General features: G+C 35.0%; 1 protein-coding gene across 2 annotated transcripts in view; it reads left to right on the forward strand.

Moving 5' to 3' along the window:
- The window catches only part of LOC117971937 (tyrosine-protein kinase SYK-like), a 44,444-nt gene that overhangs the window by 10,767 nt on the left and 12,517 nt on the right, over nt 1-21,160 (forward strand). For both annotated transcript variants that reach the window (XM_059022190.1, XM_059022196.1), the window contains exons 2-4: nt 10,210-10,677; nt 12,751-12,911; nt 18,443-18,581. In XM_059022190.1, coding sequence (XP_058878173.1) covers nt 10,276-10,677; nt 12,751-12,911; nt 18,443-18,581 — 702 coding nt within the window. In that variant the 5' untranslated portion in view covers nt 10,210-10,275. The remainder of the gene's footprint in view (nt 1-10,209; nt 10,678-12,750; nt 12,912-18,442; nt 18,582-21,160) is intronic.

Genomic DNA, 21,160 nt, shown 5'->3' on the forward strand with positions numbered 1-21,160 from the left:
ATTTGTCGAGACTGTGGAATGTAAACTGGTCCTAGGTTATGGGATGACATGCTAGTCATGTAAGGTTGAGTATCTGTGTTCTATTATTCTTTTTTTTTTTTTTTAACAATTCATGGTTTGTATTTGTACACATTTTTTTAAAATTTAAAGACGAAGTAGTTTTTTTAAATAGGTAGATAGTGAAACAATGTTTCACTACAATGATCTGTCTCTTTGAAAAGCATTCAACGAATTTCAATCTTTCTCACAAATGACATTTTCTACATTTTCCGTTAGAGCTTGTGCTTTTTTTTTTTTTTTTCCTTTGGCCTTTGGCAACATTTCTTTGGGTGGCTTTGGTTACCAAGGTAACTCTAACTTTTGACTGCCCTACTCTCTTTTGGAATCTTTTGTGGTCACAGTTGCACATAGAGCAAAAATGTACATCTGTATATTTGTTCTTACATAACATTATGTCTGAGGTTTTTCTAAGTAGTTCAATCCCCACTTCATTGATTTCTTTACATTGTATCGATTTATGGTAATAACAGGATGCAGAGGTGTTACTTGAAGTGTGCCAGTAGTGTTTACATGATCGGATAATCTTGGTTCTCGAATGGAATCGGTTTACATGGATTAACTGAAATTTTATGTAAACGAAAGGGGCACATGAAATCAAAAATGATATTGCAAATTATATTTGTTGTCACTGTCCTGTAAAGAATCAGAATCACCACCGATGTAACATCACAAAAGGCATCCTGGTAGCATTTTCTGACGTTGTACAGTATATCAAATTTTACATCCCATCAGATAATAACAATAATAATAATAATAATAATAATAATAATAATAATAATAATAATAATAATAATAATCTATTTTATATATAGGATTATCACAAAGCGCTTAACAAAGCAAGGGAAGACAAGTAAAATATCAACAAAACAAAAGAAATGTGTTTTAAGGCAAGATTTAAAAACAGACAGGGACTCAGAAACTCGAATCTCGAGCGGGAGTGAGTTCCACAGCCTTGGTGCACAGGAGAAGAAAGCTCTACCTACCCCTCACTGTTCGCAGCTTGGTTAAGGGAACAGTTAAAAGACCAGCATTGGCGGACCGCAGAGCGCGACCAGGAGTGTAATTAGACAGCAGGTCGGAGATATAAGGGGGTGAAATTCCCTCTTGGCCTTAAAAGTCAACAATAAAATGTTATAATCAATACAGAATTTAACCGACAACCAGTGTAGAGATTTTAATACAGGGGTTATATGTTCACTGGAGCGACACCTGGTTAACACCCTAGCTGCTGAATTTTGGACATGCTGGAGTTTTTGGACAGCATTCTTTGACACCCCAGCAAGTAGGGCATTGCAGTAATCAAGTCTGGAGGAAACAAAAGCATGTACAAGTTTTTCTGCAGCACTAGACATCGACAAGACAGGGCGCAGTCAAAGCAAGTGCATCCCGTACTATAATGCGGGTTCATTTATTGACGTTACAATGGAAATATGCACCCTCTACAATAACAAAGCATTTAAAAAATGTATCGTTCAAAACATTAAAATAGTATAAAGTTCATTTTTGAAAATGTTAGTTTTTAAAAAAAAAAACCTGTTGCAGCAAAAGAAGATAGTTGCCACACAACTCTTATAAAACATATTTACTTAAAGAGAGTCAGTTTGCTAATTCATGACTTAATGATTTAATACATGAATCGACTAACGAGAGCCAGCGAGAAACAGAATAACAATAACAGTTTTAAACAGAATAACTGGAGCAGTGTGAATATATATATATATATATATATATATATATATATATATATATATATATATATATATATATATATATATATCGTTTTATTTGGGGAATAATTATTTAGTTTTATCTGTTGAAAATGTGTTCCCCCCCCCCCGACATCCAGCTTTCTTAACACAGCAGGAAGGCAGAATATAAATCCTGTACAATTATTTTGGCAATTAAAAAAAAAAGAAAAATCCTGTACAATTATTTAGGGCTATACAACTATTTCAACTGAGATGCTTTGACAGAGGCCGGAATGCAAAAAATAAGTAGGCTGGACAAAAGAGTGAAGCGGGGACTATTGAAACAGGTATTCCGCATGCCCATATGACCAAGGGGGATGCATTTTTCTAAGGGATGCGTTTTCTGACGTTACACCTGTAACACTTAATATTGTGAAATTCAACCAGTCCCATTGTAGCCTATTACCAATATGAGTGTGAGTGTGTATTAGAGGAATGAAACCATGAACATGCAAACTGCTGAGTTACAATATTGTATACAACAGCTGAATTGATTGCCCCCCCCCTTACTTCTAAATAGTGATTCACCTTTTTTTACATTCTTGAGACTGCCCATTATTATTATTATTAAATGTAAAAGCTATCGATCCTATAGCCTACCCGCAACAACAATAAAGGGCTAGTATACTTCAATATGCTTCTAAATACGTAACTATCTGGGCGAGATGCTTACATTAATTAATTGCAAAATACATGTATTCCCTTCTGTTGTTCCCTTTCTCCTGCCGTGGGTGCTTGTGTGGTTTCATGGAAATTGTAACTCCCAAAGGTAAAGCTTTGTCTTTCTTGTAAATGTTTCAAACAAAAATGGCCCAATTTGTTTTGAAATTTCAGTGTTTACCAAACTGATCTATTGTTATTATTATTTATTTTTTAAGTCAGTAGAAAATAAGATCAAATTCAAATAAGAGCAAAATAAAGAATACCGTAAATAATTACATTTAAGAGTGAATTTGACTAAGATCAGTTAACTTATAGTATAAATATTTGCTTATACAAGCAAAGTCCATTAAGATCATGTAGTACCTACCATAAGTGGATGAGAACGATTTCAAATAGGAGCAATTATAACAACGTGAATACGGATACCTATAAGAGTAAAGTCAATACAAGATACAGGAAGTAGTTATAATTAAGAGCATCAGTAGAATACGGCAAGGTGTGGAGCAGTTCAGTGCAAGTACAATCTGATGCAAGTACTGGTACAATTGGGTGCCATATAGTCCAGTATGATCTACAATCCCATTCTTCAAAACGCAAAAAAAACAGCAGCATTTTACTGAGATTCTACTGTTGTCAGGTACCTGCACTGATGTGAACCATATACTTTCTCAGCAACATTTACTTTTTAAAGGTACATTGGACATAATTGCCACATAATTGGGCAGCAGTGTGGAGTAGTGGTTAGGGCTCTGGACTCTTGACCGGAGGGTTGTGGGTTCAATCCCAGCTGAGGAACACTGCTGCTGTACCCTTGAGCAAGGTACTTTACCTAGATTGCTCCAGTAAAAACCCCACTGTAAATGGGTAATTGTATGTAAAATAATGTGATATCTTGTAACAATTGTAAGTCGCCCTGGATAAGGGCGTCTGCTAAGAAATAAATAATAATAATAATAATTGCTATAACTAGTGCTGGCTACCTCCGAAAATCACCCCTCTTCTCTAGTATAAACGTTTTAAATATTGTGTACATAACTATTGCTAAAAGTATCGCTTAAGTTAATTACAGACACTGGGAACAAACTTTTTATAACGTGCTGCATAGTCACCTTACATCTATTTTTCCCATAAATATAGAATTGGTTCAGTGTACTATTGGTACCTTTATTTATTTATTTAGTATATGTGTATTTATAGTGAGCTCATAGTTACCTGCCTAATCAATGCAATGTACCTTTTCTCAAACATTATCATTATTGAGATCATTTAAGGTGAAATATTTGAAACGAGTTACTTGTGTTTATTAGCTAATTATGTATGGCTGTGTTTGTCTTTCTGGTATTACATTTTCTATAGTATACAGTTTCCCATTGCTGTATATTATGATACTTAAACATTAATTGTGTTATATCAGAAGAAAAGGCTTTTGCCACTCTATCAGCATTACAAATACTTATTGTTAATTGATCTTCTAACAATACAATTATTTGATAAAATGGTGCTATGCATCTTGAAGATGCTTTTAACACAGAGAAGATGTATTTTGGGGGGGTTATATGGAATCTCAGGGAATTAAGGCTCCAGTGATAAATACAAAATTATAAAAAAACAAAAACAACTGAGGGGTAGATTAGATCTAAAACTAAGGTGGCGAGTGCATTCTGAGAGGCTGCGAGAAGTGTGCAGCTTTCCAGTTTTCAGTTTCTCTTACAGAGCATCAAATAAAAAAAAAAAATCTTATTTTGGGCTCGCCAAAATGGGGAAGAGATATAACTAGGGTAAATGTTACTTTTTGGGAAGAAAACTGGAGTTACAATTTCCACAAATCCCACTTTAATATGTATTTATTCCCAGTACAATTGATGACTGAGAATGCTACATTTCAGCTTTATTTTATAGTAACATATATGTAAAATATTTTATATTTTGAGAATCAGTCTTACTATATTTCAGTATAATAACTACAGTATGAATATGAATCGTTTCACAGTCTGCTTAAATGTAAATCATTTGGATTCAGTAATATGAAAAGAACCCCAGTAAGAGACATATACAGAACATTACATTATGTTATTCATATTAGCCTAGACCATCTTTTCAGGCTATATGTTTGTAAACAGTTGTTCTCAGATATTTAGTTATTTAAACGCATTTTATGTTTTAACTTGTATAGTTATAAAATAACAAAAAAGCATATAAAACTGTTCTAAATCATATCAGCGATAAACAAGATATAAGATAAGTATAAGATAAACTATGATTAGAACGATAGCATCGGGACATTCTATTTGTTGGCATTTCTTTTTTGTAAAATAAGTCTATTTGGGGTTTGATCTATTTGAGCCGTTTTACCTGCAGATTACTATTTAGGTTGTAGGTGTTTAGTCATTTGATATCTAAAGGATCTGTGAATGAGCAAGATGAGTGTTAAATATTGTATGTTGTGGCTTTTGGCAAATGGCTTTAACATCACAACTGTGAGCTGATCTAGCTGTTTAATTTAGCTGCTCACTGGCCCACAATCTTTCCCTCTTACCCTGCATACAGGTTTTTAACGTAAAAGAGAAGATAGTATAAGCCACATGCATAAAAACACTGTGTGTGGGGGGGATGTGGGGTGGGGGGTTGTGAGGGAGAGGAGAGGGGGGTGGCAAAGTGCTAGTCATAACTAAAAAAAAACATTTCTATTAACTTTTTTCTGTTTAGTTTGTTAATTATTTCTTTAGCTCTAAATGTGGAAGTAGTTTTTCATTTAGTTCTGGAAAGAAAGTCAAACTACTGATAGATGTTAATCTAACTGCAGTCTATTTTCCAGGGACACATTACTTTTGCTATATTTATAACCCTTATAAACCCGCATGGTAAAATATTTATATTATCTAATTTCATATCAACCCATGTATTTCTTATAACTTTAATTTAGATCCTGTATAATACATTTCACAAAGCCCATTCCAGCTTATTTAATGGATCAAGATTCTTAATAAGGAGGGCTTTTATTTTCACAAAATGTATTTCTCAATCAAAAATGAAAAGGACTGTTTAACACACTGTAAGTATAATCTGATTCTTAAAATTTTCTAAAAACTAAATTATTTTTAATGTTGCTCACTTCAAGAGGTCACGTTTAGCCTTTAAAGGACTATAGACCACATCCATGAATATTTATGCACAGAGAGTTTTTGAAGTTAAAATTCCTGCAAAGCACTTGGATTCCCAGAGTCAATTTAATATTTATTTGATATAGTTTGTTGGCTGACAGGTATAAGAAAAGAGTATATTGACATTTCAAAAGGTAACTTACAACCAATCACAAATCAACGGATAATATTTATTCTTCCCTGTCACTCCCCCTATGCCCTATGTCACCTTGTTTCGTTTCACCCACCCCCTCTCCACCTCGCAGCAGGTTCTGCCTCGAGGTGGGTTCCAGAGTGCCCTGGCTGTCTCGTTTTAGACTATGTCCTGCTGGGCTGACATTTACGACATGCCATACCAATAGTCCAACTTATTGTGGCATTGACGTGCATGTACTGTATCAGTAAAACAATAAAGTCTTGTTTTCCACATTGTTGTTTCCCGACTGAAACAAATTAATGCAAGACAACAGCAGTTCAATGGGATTTTTTAGGAGCTACATGCTTTTCCTCTTAAGATACATGAATGGCACATCTGGTAAAGAAACTTGGTGTGCATCAGTGTGACTCATAGAGTCAGGGGAACGCATGTTACAGGTCTTCACTAGGGATCCCACAGTTTATGTTGCATTGGCCTGTCACTCTGAGAGTCTGGAGAGGCAAAATTGGCAGGGAGAGTTTCGCCTCACTGAGATACAGTGCCCCCAGGTGCCTGTTGATCTTCAGCAGCGACCTACAGGGATAGGCAGCTGAACTGTTAGCTTGGCAGGTATAGAAAGTGTAAAAAAACATCCTGGAGAGCACTGATAGGTTAATATTAACTGCTAATATTAATTAACAAAAAGGCTCTTAATGTTTTGGTATGTGACCACAGTTTCTACCTATGAGGTATGCTTATCATTTCACACTGCTACTACTGACCACTTACCAGTTATGATAACTGAGAACATTTCATCTGACTGTTATTGTGGCTTGACGGCATGCTAATTCCTGGTCCATTACAGTAAATTTAGTTTATGTCAATTCAATTAAAAGGCAGCATAACCAAATTGTTACATATCTAAGAAGGTCAGTCATCAGATCTTTGGGTGTTGTGATATCACATTATTTAGGTATTGTGGATAAGGTATAAAAGCAAACCAATTAAAAACTTTGATCTGTTGTAGACTGTCAAGGCAGGAGCTCAAATTTCTTTAGGCACATTACAGTAGTTTGTTTCAGCAGGTCAAACAGGTTTATTGTTAAAGGTTACATATGGGGCAAGTTAAATATAACATGTTTAATGTCAGGGCTCTCGATATGTACTGTGTAATATAGTACATGTTTTTATGTAGTATTATGAGTGTATACTGTGGTATTTGCACTCATCAAACATAGCTGAGCATGCTTTATACTGCACTCATATAATCAGATACTGTTAGCAAGTAAGCCAACATAAAGCTTCCATGTGAATATCTAAAAGAACTACGGTGGTATATGTATTACATACTTAGCAGGAGATTCCGTCAAAGTTTATCACATAGTGTTACACCTGCATTGTTTACCATTTAAATACTGACAATTGAAGCTCACACATGTTAAAAGAAAAGGGTGGGCAAGGTGTCCTCTGACATCATCAATCATACGCTTCACTCGCATGCAGTTCTGTCGCACAGTATTTTTACATTCAAACAAGAGCTTGACTCTAGCAGCCATTATCTTTTGCCTACACTTATAAAAAAGGAAATCATTAACAGACATTTAATGATGGGCATCTATGGTAAACCTTGCTGACAGCACCAAGACTTATTTTTAATCTAATTATATTTAATAAAGAAATTATTTAGGAAAACCGCAGCACAATAATGGTGCATAAAATAACAACAATAAAAAACACTTCTAAATACATATAATATCAATCTTCAAATCAAGCCTGTTTGTGTAAAGTTCTAAGTAAAATTCAATTCGGGCATACAAATTGCTTATATAGCAGCTATAATGACATGTAATGTAATACTGCAGTATCAAGAAGGGCTGTTTTTAAATAAAGGCGGTGTTTTATGAATATATAAACCATTGCTAGTCTTTCTTCAGTTGCTATAACTTGGGAAAAAATATGAAGCTCTGCTTTGGTACTGCCACTTGCCCCTGTACAGCGATAATAATAGCGCTTGTCACTGCATAGTAATATAATCAAAGATGTGGTTGAGTTTGAATGAAGAGCAAGATGATTCTGGAGAAATTGTGCTGCTGAAGCCCTTGGCACATGACAGCCCTCCCAATAAAGTTGGAATGAATGCAAATATTCTAAAAAGGGGTGGGGAATTTATGATGATGTTTTATATTCCTAGAGCAGATACTAATTCAACAGGTTTTACTCTGAGCTTGGTGTGTTTCCATCATATTTATCGTATTAAATAAACAGTTGGGATGTGCAATGGCATAGTCTGAAAATAAACAGTTAAATCTACCTTCTGTTGAATTGGAAGTGCGTGTGAAACAAATATAGTTTGGTGGGGCCTTTTTTAAACTTGGTTAGAGGAACTCATATGACGGGAAGCTGATGGGGTAAGAAAGGAGAAACTAACTCACTGCACAGGAACAGCACTGTATGTCGAATAAGAACAAAATGCAATATGCCATTTCTGCTGTGCTTGTGGTTTTTTCACTTTAGGTTATATTTTCAATGTGTATTCTCTAGTATTTATTTAACTCCAATAGTTATTGCCACAAAATGAGAAGAGGCTTTGAAAATGGGGACCAAAAACCGCTACTTTTCAGGCTTGAAAATAAACTGTGAGGAAAATGTACTTTGCTGGTGATCAGCAACCGTTGGGCATGGGAATATATATTTACTGGTTTCTTACTGGATGGTTTACAGCAATATAGTAATTTAATGGTCATCATTTTTTTAACAGTAAAGGTACTTTCAATTTAGTTTTGATTTCTTGAGCCAGTGCTGGTAATTGCTTGAATTTACAGCAGGTTTAGTTTGTGTTTGAATCATTTGAGTGCAGTTGAGTGCAGATTGATATACTTTACTGTAATTTACTACTATCAAGACAAATAAAAGGCCCTATTGAGATGTCGGCACAACATGAAAATAACAGCTGGTTGTAGCAAGTGTATTTTCTGACTTCCAAGTACAGATAAATAGGCTATGTCCAAATGGCACATGTCCAAACACACATCCTTTAAATCTCACTCATAACCATCTGTTTTTACACCTGATCTTGGCTGCATGAAGTGAAACTGTCAGTAAATGTGTTAATATGTGAAATAAAAAAGTTCAATCTACTTTAGTGTTGTGCACCAGGTTAAGAATGTGAACAGCAAGGCCAACGTGCTACTGTAGCTTGTAGGAAATGCAAGTGCTGTTAACTTTATTTAGCCTGGATACCACTTTTAATAGGGAAGACCGTACCGAATGATAATAACTATCAGAAAACCGAAATGTATTTCAAATAAATAAATAAAAACAACCATTAGATGAAAATGTTATAGAAATGGGATTGTCACTAAATGCATGTGTTAGTATGTAAACCTGCCAATTTTTGGTTTACTTTTGATACAAAGTATCTCAACTTATTTGTTGATAATTTGAGCAAGATTACATTTCTTTAGCTCATTTCATGGCAAACCATTATAAGGCCCTGTACAATAGCACAAGTGCAAAGTCAAATAAAAACAATCTATAGATAATAATAGTAAACCTGTTAACTTCTTATTTAGGAACTGCTTTCATCATTTTTAATCATAAGCAATGGTTGTTGAAACTCCCACATAACCCACTTCACTTAACCCAATCTTAAATCTAAAGAAGAACAGACTAGAGAAACAAATAAATACTAGAGTCATTACACAATACATATCTGCTATTGCAGTGTTTAAACCAAACTAATGGTTAATGATACTATCTGGCTCTATATTTTTTTCATTTTTCTGTTCCTATTTACAATATAAGCTGATTTCATATGTCCCTTGCTTTTTAAATAGGCTGTTTCAATGCCAGTTATTAATCAACGGGAAAACAAAAGCAAATGCAATGGCAAACTCATTAGTACAAGCACACAAAACAACTGTAAATGTTACAAATCTAAAAATATACAAACCTAAGAACACCTAAGAGCCCTTCAATTTATTTGTTTTATTCAAGTTATGTAAGTTCAATGGGTGTTTATCTACTTCCAGAAACATGGTGATAATTACACTTTTAAATAACACCCTTACTCAAAATCTTTCATCATAATAATAAAAAAAGGGTTGTTGAAAATGTAAATCATAATGCATGTTGTGACGGGTCACATGGTTTGTGTTGGAAACGAAGGGAAGAACCTTTAGATTATTTACAGTCTAAAGGTTGGTAAAGCAATGAAAATGAAAGAGGAAGTATATCACTTAATTCCACAACTGCTAGGTAAAATATTAGTCGTGTATGTTTTTAAATAATAATTTTAAGGTAAGTTAAAGATTTACATATTTTGTGTGGCCCTCAAAAACTACTATTCTTATCTTTTCTTAAATGTTTTTAAACAGTGAGGTTATTCGAAATCAGACCTTTAACTGGGTTAATTGGATATGCTCTACTTGTTATGACTTATTTGACTTTTCTTTTCCATTAGGTGTTCATCCAGAAGGTTAAGAAGCTGAGCATTCTTTTTAGAAATTACAAAAACTAGACTGACAAAATGGCTGAAAGAATGACCCATCAGCCGTTTTTCTACGGTAACATCACCCGCGAGGAGGCAGAAGGCTACCTCCAGCAGAACGGGATGAGCGATGGCCTCTATCTCATCCGACAGAGCCGTAGCAATCTAGGAGGCTTTGCCCTGTCTGTGGCCTACAACAGAGAATGCTACCACTATACCATAGAGCGGGAAATGAACAACACCTATGTTATAGCAGGAGGAAAATCCCACAACAGTCCAAGTGAACTCTGTGAATATCACTCTCATGAGTCAGACGGACTAGTCTCCTTGCTCAAAAAACCTTGTAATCGACCCAAAGGAATGGAGCCAAAAGTAGGGCCCTTCGAAGATTTAAAGGAACACCTGATAAGGGAGTATGTGAAACAGACCTGGAATTTACAGGTGAGTCCTTATGCCCCTGCCCAGTGATACTATTTTCCAGCTTTTAGTCCCTGGTTGTATCTATATTAGGGGTAGGCAACCTTGGTTCTTCCAATCCAGTCCATTGTATTTGTTCCACCCAGGTGCTTGGTTATGTAATAGATCTTTAGTGGGTTCAATAAAATAATCCAGTAACTGGTTGGAACAAACTCCTGCAATGGAGAAGACTATCGGAAGGCAACAGACGAGCTAAAAACTTCAAGACACTCTTGTTTATACTCAGACAATGTGCCAAGAGCTACATGTTAATGCCCTTGTATTTTTTATTTTTGGTCTGTCAGTGAACAGCAGCTTGACGATCTTGATTGGCCCTCGTATTTACAAATAGCTTGGAATATGCAGTGCAGATGTTAATTTAGAATTGAACTGCAGTTAATGGCAGTTGCATGACTCACTGGAGCAGACTACACACACACACACACATTGATCCTTCCAGCTCTTATCTAGACATTCTTTCTTCCTCTAAAAATACCTTCTTACAGATTGGTCAAGCAGGAAATGATTGACTCCAGGCCCTGCCTGTCAAGCAAAGTGCTCAGTGGTATCGAGCAGTACATTAAAATAATCAATAAACTAGTTAACTATAATTCCCAAGATATAGCATTCAATAGCTCAGCCAACCAAGTGTCCGTTCAAATGTTCATGAATTTCTCCCAACGAAATTACAGACCAGAAATTATGCTGAATTGGATTCATTACTTTACGTATATCAAGCTCTGCATCTGTTTAACAACGTTGTTTAGTTTGGAGCAGTGCAGTTCACCAAGTCATTCTGTGGCTGATAGATTCCAAAATGAGTTCCAGTAAATATATATATATATATATATATATATATATATATATATATATATATATATATATATATAATGTTATGTTTAAACCTAAAACAAACAGCAGCATTCCGTGCTTGCCCTTCCTTAAATTAAGCTTGACCATCTTTTTTATATAGTGAAAATATTCATGTCCTTTACAATGTGACCAAGGCTGAAATGATCTGCCTCTGGCATGATTTATAATTTTAATTATTACAGTATAGCAGATTTTTGATTTCTGGACCTTGTGTTCAGATCATTAATGGTCCTTTACAGGTGATGCAGCTCATGGAATCACAAATAAACAATCCTCAAGTAACACATTTTAACTCTGATCTGACAAGAAGGTTTTGCTGGTGTTAAAATTGTAATTGAGGGTGTGGACTCTTACAATAAGCATTGCTTTTATGGCCTCATCTCCAGGTTTAGGTAGTAGTTGGGCTTCAGAAATAACCATTGTTTTATTTAGAGAGTAAGCTTCTTACAATAGCAATAAGTGTGCACTGCAGTGACAACACGTTACCAATTAAATAAGTCTTACTATAACATGTATTAAAAGCTGCACATAAACTTTCCCAAAAGTTTGACTGATTTACAGTGTCCCTGTTTATACAGTATGAAGTGTTGGTTAATACATTTATTTTTCAAAGATTAGCACAAATCAGGGTCTGAGAAACCAGCTGTAAATGTACATACAACTATAGATAAGATTAATACTTTTTTTAATACAACATGTGTTAAATATGTTGTTGAAGCTGACACCCTGGGATCCTTCAAGAAGCTGTTTGATGAGATTCTGGGATCAATAAGCTACTAACAACCAAACGAGCAAGATGGGCTGAATGGCCTCCTCTCGTTTGTAAACTTTCTTATGTTCTTCTTATGTTCTTATATATTTAAAGTTATTTGAAAAATGTAAGCACACTCGCAATTGTGAGATCTTTAAAAACAAAAAAAACTCTCTAGCCACAGGAACAAAGATTGGATTTTAGATGTGACACACTTCTGGTTTCATGAAGGGTGTATCATCCGAGAAGACAAACCAGTGGACGCCATCAAGGAGCATTTCGAACCCTGTGCAATCTGTACCGCTACTTTTCTTCTTCCATAAAACATACTTGAAACATTTAATTTCCCTGTACTCAAATTATTCACACACGCCAAACGTATCAATACAGTGCTAAGTAAAGGCATTATATTTTCTGTTTGTCTTTCTGAATAGGGTGAAGCCCTTGAACAGGCGATAATCAGTCAAAGGCCTCAGCTGGAGAAACTGATTGCTACCACTGCCCATCAGAAGATGCCCTGGTTTCATGGCATCATCTCACGGGACGAGTCAGAACCTCGCCTCCTTAATGGGCAAAGAATCAATGGGAAATTTTTGTAAGTTTGAGTAAATTACATTCAATTAAAGTCTGTATTTACAGAAGGATTTCTGAGATTTTCAAATCAGAAAGCTAGTCTGTATTACTGTATCTTGACAAGAGTATATGGATATAAAATCTGAACTTGGGTGTATGCACACCCCTGTTGCAAAAATGTACACTTCTACCTTCAGTACTTTATTAATAACAAAAACGTGGTTTGTGCCAACAAGTCTAGCACTTGGCTGCGGTTTTCAATGCAGAAAGCTAGTCTGTATTACTGTATCTTGACTTGAGTATATGGATATAAAATCTGAACTTCGGTGTATGCACACCCCTGTTGCAAAAATGTACACTCCTACCTTCAGTACTTTTTTAATAACAAAAACGTCTAGCATTTGGCTGCAGTAGGTAGATAATAATTAACAGGGTACAAACTAACTTAATTTGATTCATTTGTCTTAGAATTGTTTTTATTAATAATTGCTAGTAAAGAACCAAAGCTTGAAAAAAAGCAACTGTCCTGGAAACATGGAAATGTCTGTTAAATGGATTAACCAAAGACAATAAAGACTTCATCCAGTACTTTGAGATTCATGGTCAATGGTGAGTCTGAAGCTCAATGAATCTCAAAATATTTAACAAATATGTATGAGGTATGTGAGACATTACTTGGAGTTAATACCTGGAATTTAACACAACAATATTTAAATTAGCTGTATTAAAAACTGAAACTGGGAAGCTAAAAAAACTTATTCACAACTCTAAAGAATACAACAACAATGAATGACTAATGGCTGTACATTTACTGTTACTGCCAGCCTACAGAATATATCCCCTAGCACCTTTCATGATGTTTGTATGAGTAACACTCCTGTATAACATACCGATAGCACCGTTTCAAAAGAGACACTTTTGCTTTTATTTTGGGCTGCAAGCTCTGTTTCAGTTTCTATGAGTTGCTATTTAACTTGTTAGTTTTGCATAAAATTGTAAAGCTGCCAGATCTTCACAATCTTTGTTCCCATCCTCAATCTATATTTACGAATCTCTTTTTCTCAAAAAAACTATAATATATAAATAGTTTGAAAATATATCCCAGTGCAGTTATATTATTTTGAATCTGCATTGTTTTTAAAGTAAATACATGTGTTAGTGATATGAAGCATTTGTTAATAGGACCTGGGAGTTGAGTCTGTTATTGTAAACCTAGTATCTGTTATATTTCATCAATCCCTGATCAATGTAATGTTATGGTGTTTATGTTTTAATAAAAATGGAGCACATATAATAAGGGTGAGCACCTTGTGGTACCTCATGGTTGATATTTAAACACGTAAGTATATAATGTACAAAACCCCAGTCATATAAACACTTTACTTGTAATATAAATAGAATAATATATGGGTCAGAATATATTACCACACAAGTAATATGTCTCGAGTTGGTTTTGAGCCATAGCTAGCTCAAAACCAATGAGGACAGTTGGTAACATAGACTATAAAAAAATATCCCCCAGGTCCTCTGAAACATTGCCAGTGTTGCTAAGCAAAAGGAACAAACGGTCTACCCCAGGTTCATGCTCAGAGCAACATACTTATTTTTGGTTCTTTGTTCTAACTGCATCAATTGAAGTGTGACTTGTACTGTATCTTTTAGTTAAAAATAAATACAGTTTCAAAATTCAAAGCTAAAAATGTGATAAACTTCAAATAAATAAACAATAAAACAGAGAAAATGAAAAGCAGAAGACAGATCAGGTCTTTACGAAGCAGGGCCAAGGTTCCATACTGTACATGTCAGCTGCACCCGAGGTAAAGAATCAAAATCAGGACAGTAGGACCGTGCTCAGGGCAGATAAGGAGCTATCACAATGAATTATATCTATAAATTAAACCACTACTATCACTTCATCTTGTGTGATCCTCATTTAGTTTTTTCATCAAAATACATTTATTAATAAATATTTAAGGTTCACATTCTTGTTTTAAATGTTTTATTTTGTTTTTCACAATAACAATGTTATGTACATGTCTTAAATCTAATGTATATAACCATAATAGTATGCAGAAACTATATTTTTCAAAGTAGTCTAATTGTCAAAACAGGTCCTAATTATTTTTTTTATTAATGCAAATTTTTATTTCAACATGTTATAGAATATGCAATTTCCTCTTCGTCATATAGAAATTGCATAATTTTAAATTGATTGTTTTATACATAGTACTGTACTACCACGGTACTAAAACCAAACTGCACACTACATGAAAAACAACAAAATACAGTAATATAACTTGAAATACATAGGGGCGTTTCTCAAAGCTTTTTACTTTAAATTGTTATTTGCAAAAACAGTCAATTAAAACGAATTGCAAACAAATTAAGACATCTTTAAGCCACTGAATTAAATGTCTACGTTTCTTGCTAGCAATATTGGTTGTGCTTTTACTTTCTGCTAATCACAATTTGGTTTGAGAAGCCTTGGGAAGGTAGACCATAGTATACTTTGTTTTACTGAAATAGTTTTGGATTTGAAAAAAATATATATTTTTTTTTTTGCAAAAATGAACATTCTTTGCATGTTTGCTTTAACCTTTTAAATGTTTTGTATATATTAAATTGAAATATATCTGCTGTCATCTGCTTTTAAAATGCATTTCAATTCCATTACAAATACAGCTTTTCTGAAGTGTTGTATTATTGTATCAATAAAGTACATTAGTTAGAAACATGCTTTGTTACAACATTTAGTATATAGCGTTCTTATCTAAGACCCTTGTTTTTCGGATAGAGTTTTTTCTTGTTTTTTTTCGCAAACCGTCTCAAGAGTGCTTTCAGGCCTGTGCTGCAGAAAAGTTTTCTGTGGTTTCCGTAGTGACATTTTGCATATTGACTTCCTGAACTGACCATTGGCTTACAAACAGGCCTCTGCTTGAGTGGAAAAAAACACTGACTTGCGGCAAAGAATGTGGCTGTTTGCAGTCTCGTCTTAAAACCTTGGGAAACGTTTTGAAAACCGAATAAATTTTGTTTAAAACGAGTGTGCTATTTTACAGGTATTTAGAAAGATACATTTATATTGACAAAACAAGCATTCTTATGGCAAACATTGGCACCGTTTATTTTTGGAGGGTAAAAGCACCATTTCTTGCTTGCAGTAAAGGCTTTGCTGCTCTCTCTCTCTCTCTCTCTCTCTCTCTCTCTCTCTCTCTCTCATGCATTCCCATTATATATGTATAAATGTTAAGTTGTTTGCACAAATCCTCATTACAACAGTCTTTACTTTAGAAGATGTCGTGTAACATCTTTATGCAAATCATGACCACTGTAGCATTACAGTAAATGTATTTGAAACAAGTTCACAGCTTCCTGAATATGTGTAGTCATTCATAATTTGTGCAGTGAGAACTGTTGGGAACCATTTTAATTGTGTTCACTATATAAACAACCTTAATATGAGTGCTATCTTTGGACCTTCCAGGGCCCATGTGAGATTTACTAGGATACCATGTCCTGCTGTTATCTATTATTATCTGATCTTACAAAAGCTACAACTCAGATGTGCATATTTAGAAAAAGGAATTACAGAAAAACAAAAACTTCTGCCATGGCAATATTACCACACTGAAGGCTGAACATATCATTTACTAGCTTTCTGGGCTTCTAAACAGTGTTCCTCTGTCCATATTAACTTGTATAAGAGTTGAAATAAAAGCCTTACTAGTGCTTTAAAAAATATAATGCTATAATGTAATATTTTAGAGAGGAACTCCAACCAAAACCCCCTAAATTCTAAATTCTCCTCCATTAATACCACCCACTGATTGACCCACTGAACCTTTCATTGCTTGATCTTGTTCTTCCACTAGGACATACTTTTCTGCAGATTACTTCTATTGCCTATTGTTTATTTAACAACAAAAAATACCCACTTATGCAGTTATAATATTGATGTGACTGATGTACAGGTTGAATGCATGATTACTGTCCTCTGGGACCCTTTTTAAAAACTAGATGTGGTATAGTATCTCATGAGGTGAGCAAAATATACATAAATAAATAAATATCTTGATCAGTTTGAGAGATTCTGTTTTTCAACTACTGTAGTAGTGTTCTGGTATCACACTGACATTTGCATCAAACTAGCGCCATCTGCTGTTCATAGGTATATATTGTATACATTGGGAAAAAAAGGGTTTACAGTCCTTTGTGTTTAATACTGTTGTTGAATAACTTCAAGCTCTTTTTTCACTCTTTAATAAGCTAATCTTATTGTCACAATAGCAAAGGGAAATGTATTCTAAAGAACACTGTTTCCTTGGAAACCTGCAGAAAGGATGACGTGAACATTTTTCTGGAAAGGCTGCATATTTACACCAGTTGATTTTCCATTATGCCCTTTGCAGAAAATTGTCATTTGATCATTTTTCCTAGCTTCTTTCTGTAGCATTGTGCTTCAAACTTGGCTATACAAGGTAGCTTTAACATTGGTTATATTGGAACAAATGTGAAGATGCATTATCATTGGTTAACTAACACGGGAAACAAAGGTACTATTTTGCCAGGCTGCACTATTGTAGACACGCACCCACGATCACAAGTTTAAAGCTGTATCTCATAGGATTGGTATGTATGTGCTGCTCTCCAGTTTATCACACCAGCATTGGGGAAGCCTTTTTTTAAGTAGAATTTCTGCTGAAATAGAAACAGAGCATCTGTATATTTAATCGATTAGAAAATGATTCAGTACTGTCAGCCAATCAGCTTCCAGTTCTAGCGAGCTCTAATAGAGGGTAGATACCCGCTGGAACGTCTCAGCACAAACTGTGAATCAAATTTAAAATAAATCCATGTGTATATCGGCTTTTTTAAAATCACATTATTGGTTACAGCTAAACTGAAAACATGTACATTTTGAATTATTTGGCCACATATCAATACCAGAGTGGGTAAATTTACCATCCTCAGCTACAACACCCGATCCAGCTACTGGTGTTGAAAACCTGCTACAAAACCCTAGTAGGCCTACTACAATTAATAATACAGAACGGCATATAAACGATTCGGAGAATGAGCTTGAAAACCTAGAACTGTAAAGAAATTAACTAAGAACAAGACAACAAACCAAATGGTCAGTATCTGTTTTTAAGAATTGGTTAGCTGAAAAGCATTTTTTATTATTATTATTATTATTATTATTTATTTCTTAGCAGACGCCCTTATCCAGGGCGACTTACAATTGTTACAAGATATCACATTATACATTATTTCACATTATACAGACACATTGTTTTTTTACATACAGTTACCCATTTATACAGTTGGGTTATTACTGGAGCAATCTATGTAAAGTACCTTGCTCAAGGGTACAGCAGCAGTGTCCCCAACCTCCGGTCAAGAGTCCAGAGCCCTAACCACTACTCCACACTTATACCCTATTTGAAACTGCTTGTGCTGTAATGATCTGATCGAGTGACTTAGACGGTTTTATGATATTCCTGGAATGTTGTCAACAGGCTATGTTTTAATATTCAATTGTTTTCTTTCTAGATTAAGGGAACGTGACGACAAAGGCTCGTTTGCTCTCTGCCTGCTACATGAGGGCAAAGTGCTGCATTATAGGATTGACAAGGACAAGACGGGCAAGCTCTCCATACCTGATGGAAAGAAATTTGATACACTTTGGCAGGTAAAGTTAATAAATCAATATAAACCCTGTATAAGGAATTTGTTATTTCACCAAGTGCTCAGCAGGATATCAAAGAGAACAGACCAAAAATGATTGTGAAGAAAACAAGGAAAGCCGTGGATGACAGAAGACACTTTTTAGGACTGCTGTTAGATACTATGATTAGGGCCCTGAGAAATTCACAGGAAAATTAAAACAGGACTAGCCTGCAATTCAGTCCTAAACCTCCAGGTGTCTGTGTAACCACTCCAGCTAAACTGATCAAAAGAATAATTAAGGAATCAACACATTACATTCTGGATTATTAGAACATACACCCTAATTACAAGTGACAATTATGGCCATTTTAGAAATGGATGCGTGTGACAGGATGACTGGCAGAAGCAGGAAGGTAAACACACGCCACGCAAGTACTGCAGTTAAAGTAAATGACGCGGCTGGCCGCCGTTTTTATTAAGCAAAACAAAAATAAATCAACAGTTTAAACAAAAAGAAACTGCGCTCACAGAGCAAAATAAATAGTTAAACAAAAACAAATCACGAACACAAAAGTAATAAACAAAACCCAGGTCAGGCTGAGCAATTCACTGTTCCTGGAGTTTCATTTTAGTTTCGCTTTTCTGTCTCACTGCTCGCTCTCTCCTCTCTAACACCCACCCTGAGTGCAGCGAGCTGCAGGCTTATATATCGTGGCCGAGGGGTTTAACTAGCTATCAATTATTCTATTACCCCTCGGCCACAATCTGCACGAGTTTATTAATTTTCTGTGGATGGGGCTACCCATCCACGCTACTAAACAAAACAAATCGGCTACGCCGTCCTAGTACAGTCATAAATACAAAACAATACCCACGGCGCGTCGCCGTCATCTATACATAAATACATATTGAGGATAATGATAATAATAATAATAATAATAATACAAAACAAATACAAAATAACACAGGGGCTGAGGGGGAAACCCCGTTCTAAAAATAAATAAACAAATCGATGTACAGGGCACCTCGCCCTGTTACAATGCGTTTAATGAAAAAGCTTACCTCGAGAAAAAATGGATGCACCACACAATCAAAAAGCATTTCTTTGAGAAATTGCACACAGCAATATCCACCAGGTGTCTCCACTCTCCCTGTTTGTAATGCATGGTAAATGACTAGACACTAGTGGATATTATTCAGTGGTTTGAAAGCCGTAACGATAAAGTTCATCAAGCGTATAATAAAGTTGCAAAATGAATAAATACATACCAAGCATTGGCACAAGAGTTGCACAGCACAGATGCCAGTATAAACAAACAGTGTGTTAAAATGTTCCACGGTTTATGAAAAATTGACGAGCTACTATAACCCTGATCAATGCAGAATAAAACCATGTTTTATTCAACCAGCTCACAGGTTTCTGAAGGCAGTAAGGATTTTCGACCCACAACACGTTTGTAGTCTGGATAAAGAAACCCTCCCATCAGATTCTATTCCAGGGTTTGATGCTGACTGTAAATCACAAATGAAGGGTGTGGCAGGACGGCTGTGTGGTGACGTACCCAGACCAGGAAGCCGACTAGCACACACACAGGTACTACGGGTTGAAAGCGCTGGTGCACGTATTTATTAAACAAAAAGGACAGACAAAAAAACGTCAGCTGCCAACCACGCATACTCACGAGCTGTCTGGCAGAGATGAGCTGCTAACATCGCCTCTGCCAGACCACATTTAAACAGTAACAAATGAAATCACCCATGCTACATAACCCCAGACAATACATACAATAGTAACAATAAACCACCACCTTCAAATCACACAATACCCCACAATATTTTTATCAGCAGGGCTTTGGCCTGCCCCCTATTTACACGGAGGGATATAAACTATATGCAAAAGGAAATGGCAGTGGAATTTCTTTCACTGAATTTTGGAGAAATGCAGTACTATTTCCCAATTTAGCAAGAAAGGCTAAATGATATTTGTCAGTTGATACCAATTTTGTGGATGCTGAAAGAAGTGTTTCTTCATATGGACACATTTTCAAGAGCAACGTCAATCCAACCAACTGACGATGCTTAAGTTTAATAGCAAAATATAATACACAAAAACTGAAAATTGTTTTTTTGTCTTTCATGCAAACATAATTAACACTTATGAACAACTATTTTTTAAATTATATTAAAAAAAACAATAAAAACAAAACAAAAACAACATCAACAACAACAACAATAATAATAATAATAATAATAATAATAATAATAATAATAATAATAATAATAATAATAATAAAAACACAGCTAACATATGTTACAGAATCTATCAAATGCCCAGATTCCAATCAATGGTTATATTAACCAGACTGTTCAGGGATAGGTGCTAGAAACAGGAAATCCATTAAAAAAAAAAAAAAAAAAAAAAAAAAAACATCTCCCTTTCTGTTGACAAATTACATATTTGTGCCGGTGAGATCCAGACATCAAGGAAATGTTATTTCGTTTTTTAACACATGATTTGTGTAAAAGTGTACTGATAAATTAAAACCTTTTAATAATTTATTTATACTTATGAGTTCTCTGAAATAATATTGAAAAAAAACT

Source organism: Acipenser ruthenus, chromosome 1, assembly GCF_902713425.1.
Source record: "Acipenser ruthenus chromosome 1, fAciRut3.2 maternal haplotype, whole genome shotgun sequence".
In the NCBI taxonomy this organism is placed as follows: domain Eukaryota; kingdom Metazoa; phylum Chordata; class Actinopteri; order Acipenseriformes; family Acipenseridae; genus Acipenser; species Acipenser ruthenus.